Source organism: Ciconia boyciana, chromosome 10, assembly GCF_034638445.1.
Source record: "Ciconia boyciana chromosome 10, ASM3463844v1, whole genome shotgun sequence".
In the NCBI taxonomy this organism is placed as follows: Eukaryota; Metazoa; Chordata; class Aves; order Ciconiiformes; family Ciconiidae; genus Ciconia; species Ciconia boyciana.
Window position 1 is genome coordinate 13,920,381 of NC_132943.1, and position 25,105 is coordinate 13,945,485.

The 25,105-nt window shown below is 45.1% G+C and overlaps 1 protein-coding gene across 6 annotated transcripts in view; it reads left to right on the forward strand.

Annotated features, from left to right (window-relative positions):
• The first annotated feature begins 292 nt into the window (after positions 1-292).
• Positions 293-25,105, forward strand: part of CLASP1 (cytoplasmic linker associated protein 1) — a 186,587-nt gene continuing 161,774 nt past the window's right edge. For 5 of the 6 annotated variants that reach the window (XM_072875474.1, XM_072875468.1, XM_072875470.1 and 2 more), the window contains exons 1-2: positions 425-563; positions 13,008-13,482. In XM_072875474.1, the coding sequence (XP_072731575.1) occupies positions 13,288-13,482 (195 nt within the window). In that variant the 5' untranslated portion in view covers positions 425-563; positions 13,008-13,287. Of the gene's footprint in view, positions 315-424; positions 564-13,007; positions 13,483-25,105 lie in introns of those variants that run through there. The other variant, XM_072875469.1, reaches the window with a different exon arrangement.

Genomic DNA, 25,105 nt, shown 5'->3' on the forward strand with positions numbered 1-25,105 from the left:
GCGCATCAGTAGGGACTCGGTTTTTGAGCCTCCCCTTACCCCCCGCTACGCCTGGAAAAATGTTTGTCTGCCTTCTCACAGCAAACCGCCCGGCGGCCCTGTCAGCCCCAGCGACTCCCGCCGCGCGGGCGGCGTCGCCATGGCGACCGAGCCCGCCCGTAACGGCCGCGGCGGGCGTGGCGGGGAGGTGCCGCTCTTGCGCATGCGCACTGCGCACACTGACCTCACCGCCGCCGTGCTGGGGGGCTTCCCCCCAGCTACCATAGAGAACGGCGGGAGGCGCGTTTTCTCTAGCCTTCGTCCCGCACTCTGTGGTACGTGGTGGGGGGGAGTGTGTACGCGCACCCCTGCGCGCATGCGTGCTGCTGGCCCGGGAGCCTTCTAGAGGCGCGGGGCGGTGACGCGCCGGCGTGGAGAGGGTGCGGGTGGCGCATGCGCGCTGGCTCCCATTCTTCCCGTGGCAGCGGGGCGGGCGCAGCCATGCAGCGCAGCGGGCGCCGCCGCCGGCACTGAGCGCCGTCCGGCCCCCGCCCCGCCGCCGCCTCCCGCGCCGCGCCCGACAGGTAACGCCTGCACCGGCACCGCGCCGGGCGGGGAGGGCCGCTGCGCCGGGGGCGGGGGGATGTGGGGGGGAAGAAGCGCGGCCGGGGGCTTTGTGTGGTGCCGCCGCTGGGTGACAGCGGGGAGCGCGGCCGGGAGGGGAGGGGAGCGGGGAGCGGGGCGGGGTGGGCGCCGCCGGGGCCGTCCCGACCGCAGCACCGGGCCGGAGCGCAGCCCCGGGTCGCCCGGCGGTGTGGTTTGTTGCAGGGGAGGCGGAGGGCGGTCTGGTGGCATAACGGCCGCAGCGGGAGCCAGGGGGTGCGGGGGCTGCTGGGGCCTAACGGCTGGCGCGGAGGCGCCCCTCGCCCTCCCCGCCCCAGGGGGCCGCTGGGCGCGGGCAGCCCGCAGGAGCCGCTGAGGCTGTGGGGGTCAGCGAGCCGCGGGGGCGGCCGGCCCCGGCTCCCCCAGGGCGCAACAGCGGTGCGGGCTCCTCTGCGAACACGGCCTGAGGCCGCGCCGCCCGGTGGGAGCGGGGTCGCCGAGCACCGGCCGTGCGGGAGCGGGAGCAGCAGCGCGGGGCAGCCCTGCGGCGGGAGAGGCGGCGGTGCTCGGGCCGTCGCGGGGCAGAGGCCTTGTGCGAGGGTCTCCGCTGGCGCAAGCGCTTGCTTAGTGAAGGGAGGTGCAGTGCAGCCGTGTTGCGTTCGCTCGGCAGTGCGGGATTATGATAACGTCTTGAGGCTGCTGTATTTTTAAAACCATCTTGTGATTTGGGTGGATTCAGCTCTTGTATTTGGCCCCTTTGTGCACGTGTCGTGTTTTACTTCATTTATTTCTATCAAAGTCTTTAATGCAAGTTGGAAGAGGACTGGGAGTTCACACCTGTACAAAGAGGTGGTTTGATCATTAGACAAATCCTGCAAAAATGCTTCGGAGAGATGCTGGGTCTGGGTAAACAAAATGTAGTTATTTGTCAGGATGTTTATACAGGCCTATGTGGGCTATGCTTGAGGTATTTTCAATGTATGTGTCCTAAGATATCTGAGGAAGGGAAAGCTGCCCCCTTCCCCACCCCCCTGCACAGCTCCTTGAGAAAGGTGGGAAACTGAGGCAGGGTGACAAGCTCAAGATTGTATGGGAAGCCTGTGGTGGAGTGGAGCAGACACTTCCCAGGTGTGAGGGATGTTCTGACCAGTAGATCTCTCTGTCCCTTGCAGACTTACTTCATAAGTCAGTGTTTAGTAAAGGAGACAAAGGTTAAGCAAAGAAGTGCCGAGCTGGTGTTGGTAGGGCAGAGATGAGGTCTCCTCTCCCAGTGCTTGTGCCAGCATCTCTGGCAAATACACTGGAGTCCATTTTGCTGCTCAGTATTGCAGACTGTTTCTCTGCATCTTTTGAGCAGTTGCATCTCTGTTGCATGTTCCTCTTGATGCCACCTGGGTGCTGTTGAAGACAAACCAAAGTATTGTGGCTTGATACCTGAAGATGCAAATGCACCATTTAGATCAGTAGTTCCCAAATTAGATCTTGCAAAGGCATTAGAAGTGCAAGTGTTTGCTTCTTTGTGGAATTCTGAACTGGATTTAAGAGAGGCTGCAACTGCAGAGTGGGCTGCAGCTGGATATGTTTGAGAACTTCCAGTAGTGGTGAGCTTTCGCTGGAGCCTAGAGCAAAGGACTACTCTGCATGCAGGATAGAACCGCAGTACTGTCATGTTCAGAGTCTTCTGTATCATGGCAGTGTAGCTTGCTGTGTGGAACAAGGCTGGGTGCTGCAGTCCTGGGCTTGGCAAAGTCCAGCTTTTGCTTGTTTTCTCTGTTGAAGCCTGTCAGTTAGTGGGACTGAAGCCTGGAAGTTACGAGAGGGACAGAGTAATGACTAACTCTGTCACCATGGGTGATCCTCTGTGTATTTCATAGTCACACTTGTCTTATTTTTTAAAAAATTGCTGCCAACATAAATGGAATTTTTTTTCATGCTGATGCCTGCAACATTCCTGTGAAGTCCTTGAAATTGATCAGACAGCTTCAAAAGTTTCTGTTTCAAGAAGAAAAATGCCATGAAGTTAAACACCTTGGCCTTCCTTCACTTGGCTGATAACATACAGTGCTAGAAGTGAGACAGCAGCATGCTTGTGAGTTGGAAATGTTTCTCTAGTTCATGTGATATTCCCTAGAGGGACAATTGCAGAGAGCACCTACAATCGAATGAGCTAGTCCTCCAGTCATCTTTGAAGTTCTGTAGGAATCTTAAATCTGAGCTACAACTTAAGTGTTATGAAAACCAGATATTTAAACAGCAAAACTCAAACTGAAATGATTTATCTGTTTCTCCCATATGTTAGTCAATCCTTCAGGCTATCCCTATCCATCAGGCAGTTTGGTGAGGGCTGTTGGTTGTTAGAGGATGAGAGCTGACACCAAGTCTGCTTCTATAATGAGTTACAACATGAGGAGCTAGATCTTGCCCTCAACATCCTTTGTGTTAGGGGCAGGTCATGCTGTGTTATAAGAAGTGTGAAAGAGGCTGGACATGAAATGTTCAGATGGATAAAGTAATGACCTCCTCTGCATGCACCTGCCCATTTCAACACACAGGCAGATTTTTGTGAGAGTACTGTGGCTTTGAAGCTTGTGGACTGCCATTATGGGTACCCTTCTGGCCTCAGATGACTTTGGATCTGGCTCATGTGTCACCCTGAGTGTCTCATCTTGGGCCTTGCCTAGACTAGGGCTGGAACTCTCAGCGTGCCTCTGGATCAGGCTTGCTGCTGTTAATGCCTCCTTGGCTGGCAGTTGTAATTGAAGCTCCCTCCTGGATTCTGACAGCACACCTTTGAACAGTGCTTGCCAGTGCATTAAAAAAAAATGCTGGCAAGTGTATAAAGGTCTCTCAGCTGAGTGAATAAAATAGACTGTTTTCGTCTATTAATTTGTTTGGACTGTGATTTTAGTAAATTGTAAGCAGCCTGACTGAGGAAAGGGGTTTGTTTCCTTCCTTGATGAAGGGTTGATATTTGTGGCAGTCTTGTGCAGAACAGCCTTGGCTTTACCCTGCTATGTAATTGTGTATGCTTCATGTTGCTCTTTGCTCAGTTTCTTCATTTTCATCAACCTATGTGGGGTTGAAGTTTGTGTTGCGTGTTTCTTTAGAGCTCATTCCGTGTTTTGGATACTGTCTATTGGACCAACCTGTTACCAGTCTTCAAAGCTATCTGAAAGCCTGATATGAGCAAGTTAAGAGCTTTGTGCAGCAGGGTACTGAAGAGCTAAACGCAGGCGAGTTCCGTGGCATTCTGTGCTGCTCTAGTGTCTGGCTCTGTCATAAGCATGAGAGATCACTTTCTCCTCTCTTTGGCAGCACTAGCACTCTTGCACACACCAAAAAAACCCAAAACCCAAATGAATTGGATGGAGTTGTAACTGTTCAAGTTATAGGAGGGCAACAAATGGGTTTTGTGGTTTGAGGGGCTGCAGGTGCTCTCCAAGGGATTTGATCTTAATCCATGGTTAGTGTTTGAATTTATCTGGTTTCCTGTTCTGTCGCTTAATCAAATCTCTGCATGTTTGGCTCCGCAAGGAGGGAGATGTCCATTCTGCATCTAGAAATAGTATGCCAAGTACGAGCAGCAAAATTGTTAGAAAGGCATCATCATCGATAGTTCATTGGAAATGAGTGGGCAGATTTAAAAATCTCTAATTTGTTTCCCCCACCAGCAAAATAATAGGCTAAACAGCCTGACCAGACCAGTCCCTGGTGCAGTGTTTGTGTTTCAGGTCTAAGCTCGGGCCCTCTCTTTACACATTGCTTGTAGATACTTTAGATTCCAAGATATTTCAGAAAGACAAACTGAACCAACAATGATTTGCCAAGGCAAAGGTCTGATCAAAATGGAGTCAGATTCTGACCCGTGTTTCACAGTGATGCTGAGCAGAAGAGAGGAATCGCAGGTATGTGTGTCTGCCTGTTACATTGCAAGTGGTTTCTTAGCCTAGCAGTCTCTTAACTGCCACTAGAGTTCAGCCCAATTCATGGTATTGTCAAACAAACCCCCTTTCTGCTCCTCGTTGTGCTGTGCTCCCTCTGCCCACTGTTCTATAAGTCTTAAGTGTAGTGGTGGCTTTCTGCAATCCCTTACTGCCTGTGTTAGGGGATTTTTTCAGCCATCCGCTTATGTGCGGTTGCAAATGCCAGGCTGGATAGAATCTGCTTATGCCTTAGCACAGAGGGTAACCCTCCTTCCCCTCCCTGGAGCTAAACTGGTCCTAGGTGCTGGTTAGGTGCTTTCTGTTGGCCCCTGTCAGCAGTTGAACTCCAGCTGCTACTGGGAGTTCTGTCCTTGGTCAACAGTTTCCATTGAGGGCTGGCAGCCCTGGAGAATAGGGGTAGGCAAAGAGCCCTGTTTTGTCGTGCAGACAAGTTTGTGTTTAGAGTCACCAGGGAAGAGATGGACATTAGCTGGGAGGCCTGAAGAGAGACCAAGAAAATAAACTTTTTCCAAAACTGTTGACTTACGAACTGCTGCTGTTGCATCCCATAGCCAGTCTGTTACAGGCTCCTACCCAAGTTCCTGCCTTGTTCAGTTTCGGGTGTCTGATTGGTTTTCATATCAGCAGCATCTTGGCACGACTTGTTGTCACAAGTGTGCATGTTAAGTCATTGTCTTAGAATTGGAGGTGCTTTTGTCTGTGGCTGTATCTGCCTGAGTATCTGCTTACTTGCCTGAGTTTCTTCTATGAATGAACTTATTTGAGGTGTAGACTGCATGGAGTGGGTTTCCTTCTTTACTCCCACGTCACACACATTTTAAGATTGTCTAAAATACACATGTATGTTTGGAGAAAATGATGCGGGGTGCAGAGGGAAGAAATCTTACTGAAAGGTGCTTAGGTGGACACTCAGTTTCCCTTGAGAGCTTGTACCCAAGGTATGATCTTGTGTATTAATTTTCCATTCCAATCTGTCACTTTACTACTAGCACTTGTGTCTCAAGTACCTGCTTCCAGGGTAGTTCTGGCTTGGACTTGTACACAAAAACTTACTTATTTCTTCTGTGTCACTAATCAGTTATACATCTGTAGGGGTAACAAGGTCCTGGAGGATTTGTTGAGTGTGGAATTTATATCAAACCCACTGATCTCTCTAAAACTAGATTATCCTCATCTTGTACCAGCATGTGGTGGTGTGGGTTTTCTCTTTCCACAAGGTGTTATCTTGCTGTCAGTTCCCACTGCCACTGGAGACTTGCTTTGCAGTGGATCTGGGAAAGGCACTGAATTTCTACCCTATTCCTGCCTGTAAAATAGGAGGTTCTCTGTATTCTTCCACCTTTTTCTTCAACTGATGTACATTGAGATGCTTTCCATCTTCAGGACTGGCTAAATTAGTGATCTTAGCCTAAGGGATTTAATCTATTGCAATACCAATAGAGATTACGAGATTCAGATGTGTGCTGTGAAGCCACTTGTCCTGCTAGTGATCTGGCAAGTGATGGGCCACCTGCTCTAATTCTCTGTAGTGTTCTACTTCCAAACCTTGCTAAGCATTTTACCCATGTGAGGCTACAGGTGCGTGTCTCCTTTTCCTTTTCTTCCCATGTTTTTCCAGATGATCCGATATTGCTGCTGGATTGTGGAGGAGAGGGTTAGGATGTGACTCTGGAAAGCTTTGTCCTGCACTCATAGTTGCAGTAGGAAGGGGGCTGGACACCACCTCTGTTCTTCTGGGTTGCATCATCATGGCCCCTTGGGGGACCTTGTGCACCCTTGGCTCTGACACCTTGCAGAGCTGTAAGTTGTAGAGAGCCAGTGCAGTACAGTTTTCTGGCCAGGGTCCCACAGGTGTCACAGCTGGAGTCTACAAGCTCTAAGGTAAGGTTAGATCTCCAGAATGAGAGAGAAAGGACATTTTTGTACATACAAACCCAAAACTTAGGTACTGTTCACAGGGTAAAGTGTCATGAGGATAATTCCTCCCCTTCCCTGTGCTGTGGTCCAGTAGGCCCCTAATAAACTGCTGTAGTGTGATACCTTGGAGCCATGAACTGAGATGCCTACAAGAGGGAGTCACACAGAGCAGCTACTAACATTATTAGATTTTGATCTGCATCTTGGGACTCAAACTGTTAAAAAGGAAGGAGACCTTGAAAGCTCATTCTAGATTTGTCCTTGGTCTCAGACAAAGTTAAAACCAAACTAATTTCAGAGAAGGGTTGTATTAGGAAAACAAAGGATGCTAAAACTAATCTAATTTTCTACCCTACTCTTGAAGGGTTACTCCCGCTCTGCAAAGTGGTTCCATTAGTGTAGGGTATTGGGGTCACATTGAGGTGACCTGCAAGTTGTCGTGATTTGCTGCAGCTTCATTACTGTGGAGGTTTTTTGAAGATTGATGTCTCGCTGAAATTGGTAGCTCTGTATGAGGTGTTCAGTTACGGAGGGAGCAATGCAAACTTTTAGTGAAGGCATAAGAATTCCTGTTATCTGAAGCTTAACTCTCATCTTACCCAGGGCAGGGTAATACAACTTTCACAGCTAGCATCTGTCCTAGAAGGATTGTGTGGGGGCTGGAAGGCCTTAGTTAGCTTAAGTCCTGGAAATCTTTTGGCCATCTTCATTCTAGAAATCTGCCTCAGTTTTCCTGATGGCAGTGAAGTTGTGCCCTGGTGTCAATTGTTTACTGTCTGTACTTTAAACATGAATCCTTAATAGACTCCAAGCAAGTTTGCAGAACAGCTAATATTTAGCAGAGTCCTAGCAAGCCTTCAGCTGCACATGGTTCTCGTGAAGGTGAACAGCCTGCAACAGCGGGGAGTTTTACAAACGCTTCCTTAGTGTGGGTGGGTGCTGTGGGAGGAGGAAGAAACCCTCTGTTGAAGACCTAATAACACTTTCAGCAAGGAAGCTGCATCCACATGGGCAGTGCTTTGCTTATCAGCAAGGCTGTACTGGCAAATACTAGAGGTGTGGTGGCTACTCTGAAGACAGTTAAAGTGACTGTATAGGGAGAGTGGAAGGAGTCTCTGCATGAAGCGCAGTCAGAGGCACTTAGTACATTGAGATAAGCACACGGCTGTCCTGTCAGCTAATTAGAAAAGCATGAGTTGTCAGGCTGGAAACCATCTTTGGATTAGGGGGAGGCTCAACTACAAGGCAACACTAATTACTGATTTAAAACAATCACAGTGATTGTGTAATATTCCTGGGCACTAAAGAAACATTGTCTACTTATGGAGATAGGCGAACAAAAGAGATAGCCCATCTGTCACTTGCTGGGTGGGTGCCTCCTGCAAACTGCCTTTGGCTCCAGAAAAAGGTTACTTTCTTCAAGTAGGACACTTGATGTTTTACTTGCCACCTCATTCTTTCAGGGGGTTTGAACAACTAAGAATACTTTGAGCTTAGAGACTGTCAGTACAGCTGCTTTGTCCACTGCTACTTGCACATCGAGAGAAGAGTAGGTTTGAGTACTTAGCGAGTGTCATACTTTGTAAAGGCCTGATACCAAATCCCCTCTGGGCAGGGGATAGCTGTACCGCTTGAAGCAAAAATAGAGGAGAATGAGTGGACAGAGGGCTGAGAGTTTCCACCCTTCATGCAGAGCTGCAGTTTGACACTGCCTTGCTGGTGAGATCTCCATTTGGTCTTTGCAGTACATGATTTCTAGGTGCTGTTCCGATTGCTCTGAACTTCTTGCCCAGTGGGGCTTGGCTGGCAAACCCAATAGTTAAGTATTTACACTGCCCACCTTCCAGTAGTGGTGAACTACTGCAGGTTTGATGCCTAGTAGCTTTTATACTTGAAAAATTGCTGCATTTGGCTAGGGTGAAGATCTCCTGAAGGAGGAGTTCTTTGTTGTGGAAAGTCAAGGTTCAAGGAAATGTCTGTCTAACTATGTACCTTGAACTAATTTTAAACTGAAGTTTGTATGCAGTTAGGTCCAGAGACCTGTGAAGGAGGAGGCTTGTTGGTACAACTGTGTTGCTGTGTTATTTCTACAACTGCTGGGCTACAGCTAAGCATGTACAAAAAAAAAAAAAAAGACACCAAAGAAGTGTTGTCATGTTTAGAAGTTGTTTACAAGTTAAGCTTACTGGCTGGAAGTAGGTACAGAGATACCTTCAGGAAGGTGACTAGAAAGACCTGCTTATTGAGTGGCACTGGCTCTTGCCAGCGATCGTGAGTGGCAGCAATATTTTGCAAGTCCCTCTGCAAGCTTGTGTCTTGAGACAAAGATGATAACTCAACCTGATGACTAGAGCAGGAGAGAGTGGGGTATAATTTTTAAAGTTGAATAGCTATGTGGGAAGAGCTTCCAAGTATAGACAAGCCCCCAGGAGAGTGGCATTGCATTCTTTACACGCTTCAGGTTTCCTTCCTCATTGCAAGAGGAAGAAGATTTAAGATTTCTTGTAAAGTTATCCTAAGATGAAGTCGTACCTGAGAATTGCAAATAATGCAGTTTCAGTCTGGGGTCAGTGGGGTTCTCCTAAGCATGGAAAAAAATTCATTGGCTTATGTACCTGGTTTAGTGTTGCCACAGCATCTTAGGTAACAAGTATTTCTTTATTACTATTTGGATTGACTTATTCTCTGTGCTGAGCCAATTGTTTTGCTGTGAACTGTACCACCTTTTATGGTGTTATGGTGGTAGTATCTAGGCTGAGTAACTTTAGGCTGTTCAGTCTTTGTCAGCTTTCTCCTTTAAATTCATCTTTTTTTGAGCTCCAAGCTGGCATTAAACTTAAACCTCTCTAGTAGCTTTCTGCTGGATGGCTCTTGATGGAAAATGTAGGTGTTACTGGCAGAGGCTTTGACTAAGAACATAGTTTTAATGGCTTGTTAGTGAAAGAGGAAAATTTGTTTTTGCAGTGACAGAGTTGGGGTGGTGGGGAGAATAGTTATTTCTCTTGACTTATCTTGTCTACATATTGACAGTGTGTCAGATGTAGCCTAGCCTGTCACCTCGAGTGCAAACTGCAAGCCTAGTAGGATTGGAGAAAACCCTTGCTTTGGAGGCTATATTTGCAACCCTCCTCAAAACTTGGAGGAGCTCCAAACACAGGACCTGTGCCACTGAGTTGTTAGTTTTGACTTCTGCATGACTGTGCTTCTATGGGAAGAGGGTGTACTCAAAATCCTAGTCCTAAATTGTTTGTGTCTTGTAACATTGGCTACCTGAAACCCATGGCATTTAAAGTCTTCAGGAACAGAAGTGGACCACTGGGGCTGAGACTGTGGACTTGTGTTTTCCAAAGCTTGTTATGTGGGGAGCAGCTGCCCAGTTGATTTCAAACTTGATGGAATATAGCAGCCATATCCTTCATTGTCTGGGAGGTTCATTTTTTGTTAGCTTGTGCCTTGGTTTTCTCAGGTGGTATTTTTTCCGCTTCCTCCTGTGAGGAAGAGGGGGAGTCAACAAACTTCCTAACATGTGTGGAAAAAGCTTTTTTTTCTTGTGGTTTTTTTTTTTAAGTGCAACTTAAACACCTGTTGGCTGGTAGATGCAAGCCAGCCTTGAGCCTTCCCTCTTGTCTTACTATTACTGTTTTCCCCCGGATTCAAAGGTATTTCTGGCTTTTCTCCCCTGTATGCATTTGATGGTGGTGCCATAATGTATCGTGGATCTTCTTTAGACTACAATCCTCATGATTATGACATAAACCATAATTTTTCTTTGTGTTCCTTCACATGTTTAAAAAATGAGGAACTCTGAGAAATTTGTTTATATTAGTTTGCTTAAAAGATTGTTTCTGCGTTTGTAGGCAGAGACTTACAAACTCTTAAATGAAAACCACATAGAAGAAAGACTTGAAGCTTTGAATGTTCCTTTCTCATGGCAGTATGGCCAGCTAATGATTTCTTGGATCTGTTGGGACTTGTCTATGTGTGAAGTTAATAAAAAAATGTCTATTCTGTGGTAACTAACAGTCATTCACACCCTCCTGTAATCTGAATTTTCAAGTTTAAGCAAGTTCCACATTTCCATTTTAAAAGCAATTAGGGGACGTTCTTCGCCATGTTCACCAGTTTAATGGAAGACTCCCCTTTTGAGCATGTGTGCAGCTTCTTGAATCCTGAAGCAAACCACACAGCTAACTTGAAAGACTTCAGCTAGAATGTGGTAGCTGCTAAATATCACTTACCTGCCCCTTCTCCAGTAGCTCTCTGCTAGTGAAGTATCCAGTGAAATACTGCCCTACTGTCTGAAAAACCTTCTGTTAGGTGCTTAGAGACTCCTGTGTGTAATACTGTCTCGCATAACTGGAGTGCCTGCAGCAAGGAGCAAGACCAGCCCATGCTAGAGGGCAGGGCAGGGGCCAATATTCAAAGGTACAGACAGGGAGACTCTGAGGAAGACTTCTGCTGCCTGTGAAGAGGCCCTGTTTTTTGCCTGTGCTGCCATGGGTAGTTGGAGCCATGTCGTGAACCATTTTGGTTGAGGATGGGAAAGCTCAGAGCACTGCTTTCAGAGTTGGTGCTAAACTGAAACAAGTGAGAAACTGTAGCTTCAGCAATAAGAAAAGGCATGGCTTTCCTCTAGTTTGGAACCAATGTCTGTCTTTTAGAAAGAAAAAAGGCATTGCTCTAAGAGTATTGATTGGGGTGTTGTTGACAATTTTAGAATTTGAAGTCAAATCACTCTTGAAGTGACTTGAAGGAAAAGAGTGAGAGTTTGGTATGTTCTTTAGACAGTTCAGGTTGGGGGAGTGGTCACAAGCAGTAAGCTGTCATGGCACTAACTCGGAGCCCTAGGTGCTGTGTGTGCAGTTGCAAGTAATGCTTCCTTGCTGCTCTGGAGGGTGAGGTTTTGCCGGTGAGGAGGGAGTTTAGTCTACAGGCACATACAATCCTGTCTGGCTGATGGTAGGATTTGCCAGGCAGTTGGCTGAGGTGAGTCCCTGGATGTACAGAACCAGTTTTGATTGCTGTCAGCCAGCAGGTATTTGAACTGGCTGCCTGGGACAGAGGGACCGGCTCTCTGGTGACTCCTCCTGCCTGACGAATAAGCAGTGCAGCCAGTGTGGGCATCTGGGCCATGTCTGGCAGCACTTGAGGGCTTAGGGAAGCTCAAGACCACAAGCCTCTGTGCTGCCTCTAGATGCTGTGTTTGGTATTGGTAAGATGTGGTGGTTTGTAAGTCTGGCCAAGGAGGATGGAGGTGAGATAATGAACTGAAATAGTCTGCTGTGCGAGGTGTGCTTTCATTTCCAGGCTAGGATTCTTGTGTTCATCCCATCTGCTGTCAGATCCACTTCGTTTTATTAAGACTTTTGTGAAGGCCTTACTTGCTCAAACAGAAGGTATTTAGATTTGCTGCCCCAGTGCTTCTAATTAGTGAACCGATGCCTCCAGCTTGCTTCCAATTGTTTATTGAACCAGGTATCTGCTCTACAGCCTCTTCCCTTGCTCTGAGCTTGACCTGCTTTCCTCATGCTGGTGGAAAAAGTAGGGTAGATTTCTAGCTTTAGATATTAGACAGGAAACAAAAAGACACTCTGGATTTTTATCACCCCCTCCTAAAAGAGCTAACCTGTGATGAGGGAGTGCTTCAGGAAGCAGTATGGTGATGCTGGGAGCCTTGGTCTGTGGGAGGGTGGAGGACAGGCTGGGTGTCTGTTCCCTGGCTGGATTCATTTGGCTGCAGATGGAGGGACAAAAAAGCTGCAGCTTGGTCCCTAAGGAAGTCCTTGGACAGGAGAGTTTCTAGGATTGAGGAACATAACCAAACCCCAGATATATAGCCATTTTTTTTTATACATAAGCCAAAAGCTTACTTCACAGATGATGCTGTGCCTCTGAGTGGCAGCAAAGCTTGGCCTGGCTTTTCTTGTGTACAGCCTTGGTTCTCAGGACACTACAGGCACTGTTGATTGAACTGTGTTTATGCTATTGCACTAGGCCAGTGCTGTTTTCTGGGCATGTGTAGTTGGGATATAACAGTATTCAACCTGGAAACAGCTTGAGCACCTAGTTTTTGAAAACTGCTTGTTTTACATTCACGGACCCTAGTGTTAGTGCTGTATCTTGCTGGCCAGCTGATGGCATTGATTGCTGAAGGCCAACAGTCAAAACAGGATCCAGACCTCTTCCTGCTTTCACTTCTTAAAGCAGATGCATTTTCCTGGTGACCTGCTTATGGATTTTTGTCTCTACCTTTGTGGGTCGATGGTGACAATGGTCGTTGCAATAATATTGATTACTAATTAGCTCTTACTTAAGCCCCAGATTTACTGTCTGTCACTAAAACTTCTAGGGAACTGATGGGTAACTGCTGTTGTAAAGAATAACTGAAGGTTTTTGTCCTGACCTACCTTGTCTGATTCCTTAAAATAGAACAATGCTGCTCATATCCAGCTTATCACAGCGTCGCAGCTGTATATGAATAACCTATTTTGTGACATGCTTTCGATCTTTTTTTGCTCCAGTCTTAATTTAACCTATAATACTGTTCTTTTTCATTTCTTTCAGAATGGACTGCTGAATTGGGAATTACTGCAGACTCAACAGTACAGCACAGCTCGTTGCTTCGTCTATTACTAGTTATTTAAATTGGACTTTTAATACCCTGCCAGCTGCTGTTCACACACACATGGTGCATTGTTGCCATTCTCAGAATTGCGTCTTTGAAACCCAGACCCTCAGTAACCTTCATTGAACAAAGAGGCGACCTCCTGCGTATGTTTATAGAGGGATTTTTCGGACCTACTGCCCTCTAGTTTTCTTGCTGGTGCTGTATTTCTAAGACACTATGGAGCCCAGTATGGAGTACTGCTTAGCACAGGTGCTGCAGAAGGATGTTGGAAAGAGACTTCAGGTTGGCCAGGAATTGATAGATTACTTCTCAGATAAGCAGAAGTCAGCTGATCTTGAACATGATCAGACTATGCTGGATAAAATGGTTGATGGACTGGCCACTTCTTGGGTAAATTCCAGCAATTATAAGGTAAGACTTGTCAGGTGGAGTGCGATTACAGTCAGAAATTTCAATGTCAAGTGCTACTTGATCTAAGTGAAAGTTGTATAGTAGACTTTGTAATATATTGTTCTGTAAGCTGATAACTATGCTGAATCAACCATTCTTGACCCATTTCTTGGTAGTTCATAGCAGATACAATATTGAGGACTGAAGGCAGTAAGAATTCCATAAATGGGGTTTTAATAAATGGATTTACATTTGGTGTTCATACTTTGTCATATCCTGGTTTCTTTTGTACCTTGTTAGTGGCATGCTTTGATCATCCCAGTAGTTAGCAATGTTGATGATCCTGCCATATTAAAAAAGTTTATAAAACTGCAAAAAGCATGTATAAACAGCAGTATTTTTCACTGTCATTGAATCTTGATAGACTTTTTTTCCCCCTATTTTCTGTGGGTAACTTAAGTACAATTGATTTACTGCACTTAGCTCAGGAGAGGCAGTGTGTGTATATGTATATACGTTCTGTTGAATTTGACTGTTGCAATGAGTTGGTAGGACATGGAACTCCACTGCCTGTTATCCCTGTCATGTTGCTTCATCTCCCTACAGGTCTTAGTGAGGAAGTCGTACCATTCCCATGTACTGTGGGAGTGGGGAGGGGTTCTCAACTGTGGCTTGGAAAACTGTCCTGGTCCCTTCATGAGGCACTCTGACAGGTCTAATAGGGTACTTAAGCTGTTGTATGAGGTGTAATAGGAGACTTTGTTCCTTTCTGGTAAGTCCAGAAAAATGAGTTAAAGTTCCTACAGAGCTGAGCCTGAAGATAATTAACTGAGAGTTGTACTGGAGTTCTTTCCTGTAGAAGTGAAGGAGAGACTAGCCATATAGGTTGCAAGTGCTCTGGAGCTCAACATCCTCAGATTAATTTAAACTATTTTTAACAGAAATTTTGATTGGGAAGTTATTGTGGGATTGCAGGGTATTGGTCAATGTGTTCTGCACAGCTGCGTTTTTTCCTCTTCATTTTTGTCAACAAGCAGCTGTTGTAGATGATGTTTGGCATGTAGGGAAAAAAAAAAAAACAACCAACAAACCACCAAAGCCAATACAGTCTCAATAGAGGATCCATACTGGTGGAGCACACAAAGAAATCTTAGTTTGCTATCATGAACAAGTGGTGTACATATAACTTTCTGAGAACATTGCGTGTTCTTATTACCCCTGTTCTTGCTAACTGGCTTTCTCTTACAGACTTCCGCGATTCTCAGTGGAAAGGTAACCTGAGCACAGCAAACTTGAAATTGTTACGAAATGTGCTGTTTGCGTGGATTTTATGAAGTGGTGTAGATTGCAGAGCTATGCAGTACTTTGAAATTCCAGCGTCACACTTAGTTTGCAGAATTTCTTTTAGGATAACTTGTTCTCTCTTTCCTCCACCACCCTTCAGTCTTTTGTCTGTTGAACTACACACTTACAATGTTCACTGTGGTATTCATTCTCCAGTAACAAACTGGTGGCACTTCTGTACTGCAGTGACTGTGTTCCAGAACTCGTGCTGCTGAGCTGGCTGTTCATTAATGTGCGTGTTCTATAGATAGCATTTGCTGTGTTTAATAAGTTTTAGTAAGCATAACAGAGAAATGTTTCAGATGTCTGGAGGGTGTCTTCTCAGTGAATGAGTATAATAGAAGATGTGAAACCTTTGAGTGGAGCAGGCTGGCTACCTGGAGGTTAGTGATGTAGTGAGGTCTGCTTCAGTATCCAGGCAGTATCCAGGCTTAGTGCATCATCGTATGCCAATATCTTCCTTTTGTTTTAGCACCTGTATCTGCGTTATTGTCGCCTTTCTTCTTGACTGCTTGTGGGGTGGGGGTTCAAAAGCTCAGCTCTGTCTGGTTTGAGGGAGAACAGGGTAGTTGGTGTCATATGATCCAGTTCATGGATTAGCGTAACAACCCTGAGAGTGAAAGGCCAAGCATCACTGGCCTAGAATAGCCATCTGGAGAGCTAAACTGCAGTTGTTTGGTCACGGTTGAAAAAGCCATTATATTTGCAGTCTGTTTCTCTGCTCACAGCACTCCCTTCATTTGAGAAAGTATCAGCTTAAAACAAAGGTTGAGATCATCTGCATGATCTGAAATTTCCTAACACTTCAGTGATAAAATGTGTGGTCTCAGACTGGGTTTGGATAAAAGAGCCATTATCTTGGGAGAGCATCCAGTTGATTCACGGTTCCTGCCTGTCTAGGACTCTTCTTGCTAAACACTTGTGCTCATATGTTATCACTGAGGAAACATGAGTGAACCAAAGAGAAATGACATCTCTGAGGCAAGCCAGTTCAGTTTGGATTAAAAGGAGCCTCAACTGATGATGAAATTACTATGCCTTTACAGGGAGGGCTCAAGCTGTTTCCCTCATTGGCATACAACTTTGAGCTATGTAAGTCATGACCATCATTTAAATTTTTAGGCTTTGGTGGCTTTTCTGTGCATTGTTTCTATCTTAACCTGACACTATTTTGTGAAGTCCTTGACCTCAGCACTGGGACTGGAGACAATGCGATCTTTTCTTTCGAGTGATGCACCAAAAAAGCAATGATGGAGGGGGAAGAGATGCTTCTCTTTCCTTGGTGCTGTCCAAGTCTGTAAAAGCATCATGTGTGAAGACTCATCAGAAGTGAGACCTAACACACTTCTGATAGCACTTAGCACTCTGAAACTGTTCTAACAAATAGCCTTGTGAGCTGGTCACTGATCCCTGCTTCGTAACAGGCAGCTGCTTTAGGTGCAGAAGGCACTCTGATAGTTCAGGATGCTTTTCAAGTGAAGGAAACATGAGGGTTGTTACATGAAGCAAGGCACTGAGGTCCAGTGCAAGGCCCTTTGCGTGTCTATGCTTGCGAGGAGCGCGCTTGAACTGCACCCAACAGGCATTGCCTGCCCTGCATTTTCCTGGCAGTACTTATAGGTAGGTGGAAGATGGAAGAATGGTGCAGAGTGAAAAGATCATTCCTCTTTAAGAGCTTCTACTCTTCTCTGGAGTTCAGTGACTTAGAGCCTATGTTTGCATGGGCACTAGGAGTTGTGGGGTATACTAGTGAGGTTGGGGTGGAGAAGGTATTGCCAGATGCTGCAGACTAAAGAGGGATCCTGCCTCCATTCTGTTTCTTCATGTGCTTTGTTTGCTTGGTGTGTGCCGTTTCAGGATGGTGGTTCTGCTGGACTCTGTTTCTTCCCCTGCTAAGCAAAAAAGTGCTATTTTGCAGAGCTTTGAATCCCTGAACAATAACTAAGGCCTGCGCTGAGCTGTCTGTCTTGAGACATGTAGCAAAACAACACAGCAGTGTTGGGCTTCAGTATGTCCTCTCAGCTTCACAGTCCTATAGCAAGGGGAGAGAGCTGAAATAATCAGTGAATTTCTTAGTGAAGAATCTCACTTTGAGCTGCTTGTAGCAGTATTTGGTAATGGTGTTAAGTAGGCAGGATCTCCTGACTCCTCTGTGGTCAATGTGCCTTTCTGAGTACCCAGACTATGATGTGCCATTGATGTTTAATTTTGAGGTGTAGTGTAAAGGAATGTGTCCAGGATCTTAAAGTAGTTTTCTACTGGCCTGATATTCCTAGAGGTGAACTGAGGGTGTTTGGCAGTGACCTTCTCTTGCCTGCTTCTCCACAACAGGAGAGTATTGTACCATTGCCCCATCTAGCAATGGGGATGAGGTCTCTCGCACCTTTGTCTTCCCTGTCACATGTGGTCTGTGCTGTTGGAGTTGAGGTTTGGAAGTGCCCCTGGGATTGCTGTTGCAATACCCAAGAGTGAACTCAACTTAGAGATTTGGTGGTGACGGAGCCTTCGAGCAAGTCATGGTCTGTCAGATTGAAGAGAGGTTCTACTCAATGTTTTCTCATATTGCAGAGCGGTAGGAGAGGCCAGGTTGCATTGAAACTGGGTGGGGGTTTGCGGTAAGGAACGGGATGAAACTTTTTGGTTTTTTTCCTGTATGCCGGCAGGTAGGGATTTTTTTGGTGCTGCATGAGTCTCACTGTACAGGCTATGCCTGCCAAGGAGAGTATCTCACCCTTGCATGGGATGATCCCTTTGCCCAAGTGCAGCTTGATCTGTGTGAGGCTCTGTGCGCAGCAGCTCACAGGACTGGGCTTTGCCTATGAAAGGGGAGTTAGGAACTGATATGGTTAACAGACCCTGGTGGCTGAGGACACTTCCACTTGCGAAGGTCTCCTGGCTGAACAAGCAATGCTGTGCTGCTAGACCCAGTCTGTCAGGGTGAGAGCTGTGCAGGGCTGTGTCCTGAGCTTCGTTTGTGTTCATGTGTGCAGGACTTCAGATTTGATTTGTTTAGCTCCTAGTTGATTTTGTTACTTAGAGACATCACACTCTTTAAAATAAAATGTATGGTGAGATGTTACAGAAATTTTTTTTGTATGGTGAAATATTGCAGGGAAATTTTATTTCCCCTGACAAAACTCCTAATAGTGTTAGAGAAAGCCTTCCATTCTGATCTGTTTCTGAATATCAAGTGTTAGAAGAGCATGCTTCACTGAGCTGAAGAGAAATAAAACTTACATACATAAATTAGCTGGCTTTCTTAAACTGCGTATTGAATAAATTTTTTTGGCTTCGCTAATTGAGGGGTAAAACAGATGGTGCAGGCTTAGTTTAAAGTGGCATCCATTAGAGTTACTTAAGCTGATGAATGGTTGTTCACTATAAGCATACATTTGTTCTCTATACCATGTTTATTTTGGTTGAAATTTGGTGGAAGAAATCCCAATTTAAGAAATAATTATCATGCATGGTTATGGGTTGATATGATAATTTGGTAAGTGTGTTTTGAGTATTTAATGCATGGGGGGGGGGGGGGGAAGAGTTCACCATCTGGGGAAGAAAGAAACTTGTAATGGGTTTCCAAGCAGCTGCTGTTAGCTGGTGAGTTTTGGGATGCTGAGGGATACATGAGGATCAGTAATATATACATTCATTTAGCGATTTCATTCCTGAAAAGATCTTTACCATGAAGCTGTAATTGCTAATAAAAACAAATTACATTTGTTTTGATGCCCAAAAGATATGAGAAATGGACTATGGAGGAAGAGCGATCTTGAGATGTGGACTTGTGAGTAGAGCCTATGCCCATATTGCAAAAGGTATCTTGGCAAAAACTGTGTCTGACTCCTCTCGTGGGGAGGAGGGCTATCTTAGGAAGGGCTAAAGACTCGTCAGGCTTGAACTGCATTTGCAGACCGTGCCCAGTCCTTGATTTTTAGGCTCCTGTGCTGGCATGCTCCCAATAGGTGGGTTTTCCTGCCTTAAACTTATGAAAGAGCGGAGTTTTGGCTCCGGGATATCCAGTTTCCTCTAGGCATTGATGTTAATTCCCAGTCTGGCAGATCAGTTGTTTTTTCTCTGGCTGTAGTAGCTGGGCCTGCCTTTCCAACACTTACTGCTCTGTGTGGTAATTTGATCGGATTATGGTGCAGCTCTTACCTATTTGGTATCAGTGGTATGGGGAGTGCCGTAGATGGTGCAATGCAGAGTAGGAGATTTGTAGCAGCTGGGCTAGATCAAATTTAATACTAGCTTCAGTCCTTCATATTCAGGACAGGAAAAAAATTAACTGCTGTAGCAAGTCAGCATTTAGAGTTTTCCTGTGGCTTTTTCTTAACTTAAAAGGTAATAATGACTGATTGTAGTAGGAAGGGTTTTTCTTTTCCACCTGGGGTGGGAAGAACTGTAGTGGAGTAGTAATACTTTCTGGTTGTTTTATATACAATGTGGATGTGCTACTGGTTGCACAAAACAAAGTTTGTGAGCCTGAGTGTACCAGACAACAGTATTTTTCAGTTGTTTACCAAGGTATTATGAAATCAAATATGAATAGTGAGAACCTACAGAATCCCAAGGGAGTGTGAAGAGCAGAGACCCAATGTTGAAATAGATAGGACAGAAGTTTGTGTCCATAATGGCACACTCAAGGTCTGTCTAACTTGGTATCCTGTCTGTCAGTGGCGGGTAGCGGATGGTGAGAGATGAGTAGAAAAATGGGATACAAAGTACATGTCTCCCTTGCGTATCCTTCTGGCTTGTAGAGACCTGAGCCCCTGATTTCGATTTCTGACCAAATTTATGTTATATTCTCATAGGATTTTAGTGCTGGGACTGGCTCAGGGCAAGAATGTTGTTTATGCCTTTTTTTAATAGCCATTTTCTCTTGGGTGCTTGGTAGTGTGGCCGCCTTGGCATTGGCAAGGCCAAACAGGCTCTCAGCTGGGACTGAGAGTCTGGTCAACACACAACAGACTGAACCATTGTGGTTACTAAATTGAGAGGATAAAGCTATTCCGTTAATGCCGGTGTAGTGTTTCAGTTGCAGCACTTCAGTGCTTGTCACTAGGGTTTATTCAGAGGTCTAACACAGTTTGCTAGCTCTCAGGAAACCTTGGGTGTATTACTTGGCTGCAGGCTGAGGGTCACAGCTGATGCATTGGTGGAAAAGGCAGATTATTGGGGATTTATTTCCGTGGGGATAAGGGTGTACTAATACTATTGTACAGCGCCTTGTTGGGCCCTTCTGTGGCATGTGTTGTACAGTTCTAGTTGCCCGTCTGCAAGGAAGGAATTCAATCTGGAACAGGTGCAGGGAAGGGCTAGTGTGGTGTTTAGAGCATTGGAGAGCCTGCCTAACCAGAGGAGACTAAAAGTTTGGCTTGTTTAGTTTACAGTATGAAGGCTGAGAGGGAATATGACTGCTGTCTATAAATACATCAGAGGGGTGAACATCAGGGAGGGGAAAGAACTATTAGATCTAAAGGGCAAGGTTAGCACAAGAACAAACGGGTATAAACCGGTTGTGAGTAAATTTAGGCTGGATATGAGATGAGTTGCCTGCAGCAAGAACATTGGAAAACTCTTGGAGAGGAATAGAGAAGGACAAGATATCTATTTGGTTTTAGGATAGATCTTGTCATGATTTTGAATAGTTTATATACAATATAGAATAACAAGATTATGCACAGTGATAGGGAAGGTTCATTTCAGTCCTTTGTATGGTAGAATACTGTACCTGACACTGCTCTAACACTTTGAATAAACACAAGTATTTTTAAAAGTGTACTGGTTTTGGTTCTCAGAAATCCCAGAGTGTCTTAAAGAGACTGTTCATGCTGTGCGTGAGCGTCATGTGCCTATTACCTCTGGATTAGAGTTAGCAGTCGCTCATATGCATATGTGATCCAGCTCCCCTTGTGTTAGTAGGTAGCAGGGTGAGTAGGGGAGAATCCTCATTTTCCCTGACATGGTGACTCCTGCCTGAGGATCGCTGCCTGAACTGGAGGTTAGTTGCAGTGGTGGGTTTACAGGCATCTTGATTTTTTGCTAGTTGCTAAATGGCTCAGTGGAGTTCTGTTGTCCTATTGATGCTAAAAGAAATATTCGTCAGCCCCCAGGGTCCCCCCACCAACACCAGCCTGTTAGCTTGTCAGCTGAAAGTATGCACACTCTTCTGTCTCTTCTTTGTGGGATATTCCTTGAAGTCGTCTTGAAAGCTGTTCTTGTCTCACCCTTTGAACTTCAGCATGAAAAATCACCTACTGACAATCCCACTGGCAGTGGGTTCTAGTTGCCTCTGACTTCGTCTACTTTTAATTAAGTCATTTTGTAAGCATAGAAGTCTTATGAAACATCATTTCCTTTGGCTTTTTCTATGTAGATTTGCTGGTGTCTAATGCTGTGTTTTTCCTCATGATGAAGTCTGTCTTTTAATGGGACCTCTTTTGCTTGGTTACTATATTTGTAAGAGCATAATATCTTTGGGATCTCTATTTTCTCTACCATGTTAGATTGAAGTTTGCTGAAATTGGTTAAAGAATTCAGAGGTTATGGGGAGAGGGAAGAATATATGAATGGTAGATGAACAATTTAATGATCTCTTCCTTAAAAATAAGACTGGAAAATACCTGATATATGGTAATAAAAGTACATTATTTTTTTTTAACCTTCCAGTGTGTTCTTAGCATTAAGTGCACCTACGTTAGTTTTTGGAGGGCCAGTCCAGTAGACTAGGCAGTCTGGTGCAGGGATACTTTTTGTTTCAGGTATATGATTCTGGCTCTGGCAGCCCTGCTTTTGCAGCAGGTGCATTTTGAGACTGAAAGGTAAGACTTCCTGTATGGTAGTAGGATCAGCTTGTAGGATCACAGGGTAATTCAGGTTGGAAGGGCCCTTGGGCTCATCTAGTTCGATCCACCATATCATTGTTTACAGTCAAAGCTTTAAAACTTTTCTTACTTGTTTTCTAATAGAATTTATTAGCATATGAGTGGTAAGTGTTCCAGTGTCAGAAGTGCCTATGTGAATCAGCTCCCATATAAATGCTTTTGGGATGCCAGTGATGACAGCGTAGCAGTTTGGGTTTGTCTTAGATATGTGAGCTGACTCTAAGATGAGCCACCCAAGGTACCAGTGACAATCTAGTTGAGGCTCAGTGCAGTCAGATTTGTCCTGCTGCCTGGCTTGCTCAGAGCTCCAGGTTTCTGATGGCTGGACTGTGCTATATGTGAGTTTGTATAAAGCTACCTCATGTATTTATGTCCCATGTGTCATCTGCTCTGTGGCCATATCATTAAATGCAGGAGGGAAGGTGTGGAACACAGTGGAGACATGTAGTCTCTGATTTTCTCCAAGTGAATGTTACCTCCCACAAATTGTTCATTACTTTCTTCCTAGATCAGATCTCTTTTTTTAACTAGACAAAACCTGCTATGTTCCTCATTTGGTATTGCTTTTGTGCCAAATATGAAACTTTAAAACAAAGCAACATTTGAGTATTCAAGAATCAGAGCAAAGAGTCCCAGTTATCAGAGCGTGGAAAGCCAGATAATTTTTTATAGCGTGGCTGGGAGTTTAGCCAGAGGAAAGAATGTGTAGGATAGGGCCCTGCATTAAGTGTGAGAGAAAATTTTCATGCCTAGTAATGCTTTTTCATCTCCACAAGTAGCTTTCTGGAGAGGAGTTTGTGGAAACAATGAAAAACTAGGTATAGAGCCCCATCCTGCCATACCCTTCTTGTGGCTGGCTCTGCTCATACAGGCAGGATGTGCGCACAAGTGCAAAGGCTGGCAGGATCCCTTTTGGGACATGGAAGCATTGTGAGGTTAACTGTGGTGTTACCTCCTTGCCAGGGTAAGAGTGTTTGTGCCAGTCAGCTGGCGGTTGAGAACCTGAGAATAGCAAATGGAAAACCTAAAGTTGCTTCTACTCAGTGTATTTTGAGGTTACACTGTTTGAGTAATAGCTGCATTTACTGTGAACTGTATGTTAGAAATCAGGTCTTTCTGCTAATTGTCTTAGTTCTTTGTGTGTCTGTTAGAACTATATTCCATTAAAGGACAGTGTGTTTGCCTTGTACTGTCATGACTCTCCATTTGCCTATTATCAAATGACATAGTCATGTTGGGTCTAATTGGAAATCTTAACCACAAATGGAGGCATCACTGCTTATGCAGTGATGTGGAACAAATGTCTGCTTTTAACAGTTTAGTAGGAGGCCTTCATGCTTCACTATTGGAAGCTTAAATGAAGGGGATGCCACTTGTTCGGTGCTGTTTAAAGCTGAATGTTACAGGCTTTTACTGATGTATACCCATCACTAAAGTTGTCTGATGGAGCTAGACCTGTTAAGAACCCAGTTTCTGTAATAGCTTTATAAATATAGACAACTCTGGCTTTCACATTGCATTAAAAAAAGTGTACCTGAGTTTTGGAGGGAATCCTGTTTGCTCATAGCTGATGGGGTCATCCTGTTGCACCAACTTACTTACACTGTCTATTGAGGAGTATTGGTATATCTGTGTATGTTCTTATCTGTTTAATTAAAAGAGTGCTGTGGACAGAATGATCCTTGGGCAGATGCTGGGGAATGCTCCTAGCTTTTTAAATTAAGACCCTGGAGAAGATAGTTGTGTACCTTGTTTAACTCTGAGACATTCAAAGGAGCACTGCGGTGTTGTATCCTGAGGAGTGAAGGGTGCCACTAATGTGCTGCTGCTACGTGCATGGCTGAACTGCTTGATCTCCAAAAGGAACTTCTCTCGCAATGAGTGGATGTTGTATGGAAAGCTGAAACTGCACACAGGTTTTAGGAGGTAACTGCTCTTGCAGATTGGAATATTTGTTTTTCTTTTGTCTGTCTGGCTAAAGCTTTTCTTCCAGGCCTGCATAGGTGGCTTTCCTGGTAGCCTACTGTCTGCCTCTTCTACCTTCTGTCCCTTTAAATCTTTGGAAAGTTGTTACCTGTATAATGTTGCTGGACTGTGAATAAGTCTGCTTGTGAAAGACTTCACCAGCTCCAGTCCCAGTCAAGATCTGAGCTTTCTTGTTGCCTCTAAAGAGCTCTGCTGCTTTCTTTGTGTTGCTTGGGTCCCATTCTCTCCATGCAATTTCATCTGTTTCCTTCTGGAATTTCCTGTTCTAGTAAGCTAGCTTACAATTAATGAGAAGCTTTTCCCAAGCAGGAGGGCATGTGCAAGAAAAGTGCAGTGGTTCTTGTTGGAAAACTCGCACCTAGAGGTGGTGTAAATGTCAATGTGTGGAAATGCTGGAAAGGGATGGGGATGTGAAAAGGATCATCCTAGCTAAGGTACCAGGGTAAGACAATTCCCTCTACAGCAGTAGTGATATAAATGGAGCAGAGCTGGAATATTTGGGAAAGCTGGAAGGGAAAGGATATGTAATAGCAGAAAGGTGAGCTACTGAGAACCATGTGAGGACTTTTAGCTGTACAGGACAAATGGGAAAGGCTGGATTTTAGGTCTGCATGAAATACTGCAAGGTTAGAGACTTAATAAACTTGAAAAGTATCTTTCAAGTTCCTAGGCAGGGAGAGGACTTAATTGAGTATTGGGTACTAACATGGTCTTTTCTCAGCTGTCCACCCTTCACTGTGCTATCACTGAGGTATCTGGGGCTGATGGTAATTGATGGCTATCTTACAGGCATCTCTTAAAGAGTTTCCTGGTGGCCATTTTCAGGAGGAAGTAGTGCATAGGAGTTGTAACAGAAGAGTGTGCTGTGGCTGGACAAACTCTTAAGAACAAGAGTTGGTTACTTTTCTAGGTGGTAGCTCTGTTTCAAAACTAAGTCATGTGGAAGGGGGTGTGAGGGTGGCTTGGTGACTTTTTCATCTGTGGAAAGCAAGTTTCTCATGACGTAGTAGTGAAGTCATCTAGGTCATGTGGCTCTCATGGGTTCCCCAGTGCTTTCAGCTAATATAAAGGAGGGAAATGAGATGAAGGGAAAGTTGATTATAGAGGAGAGGCAGCATGAATTGCTGGAGCATGTACTAGGTACTCTGTGTGGGTACTCCAGACTTCCATGTGTTGTGTTTTCAACTAGAATCCAAATTTATCACAATTGTTTTTCAGGAGTGCGTTTTATGATGATCCCAAGATAGTTGGTCCAACATCAATATAATTCTGTTGGACTAGGCACGAAGGGGTGGCTGGGGTGGTCCTGCTGTTTTCATGCTCACAGCCAAAGGGGCTCATTTAGTGCAGCTGCAGCCCTCAGACACTGCTGGGCAAAGGCTGTGCTTTGGATGTATGAGACACTTACTGAAAAAGTGTGGGGAGCT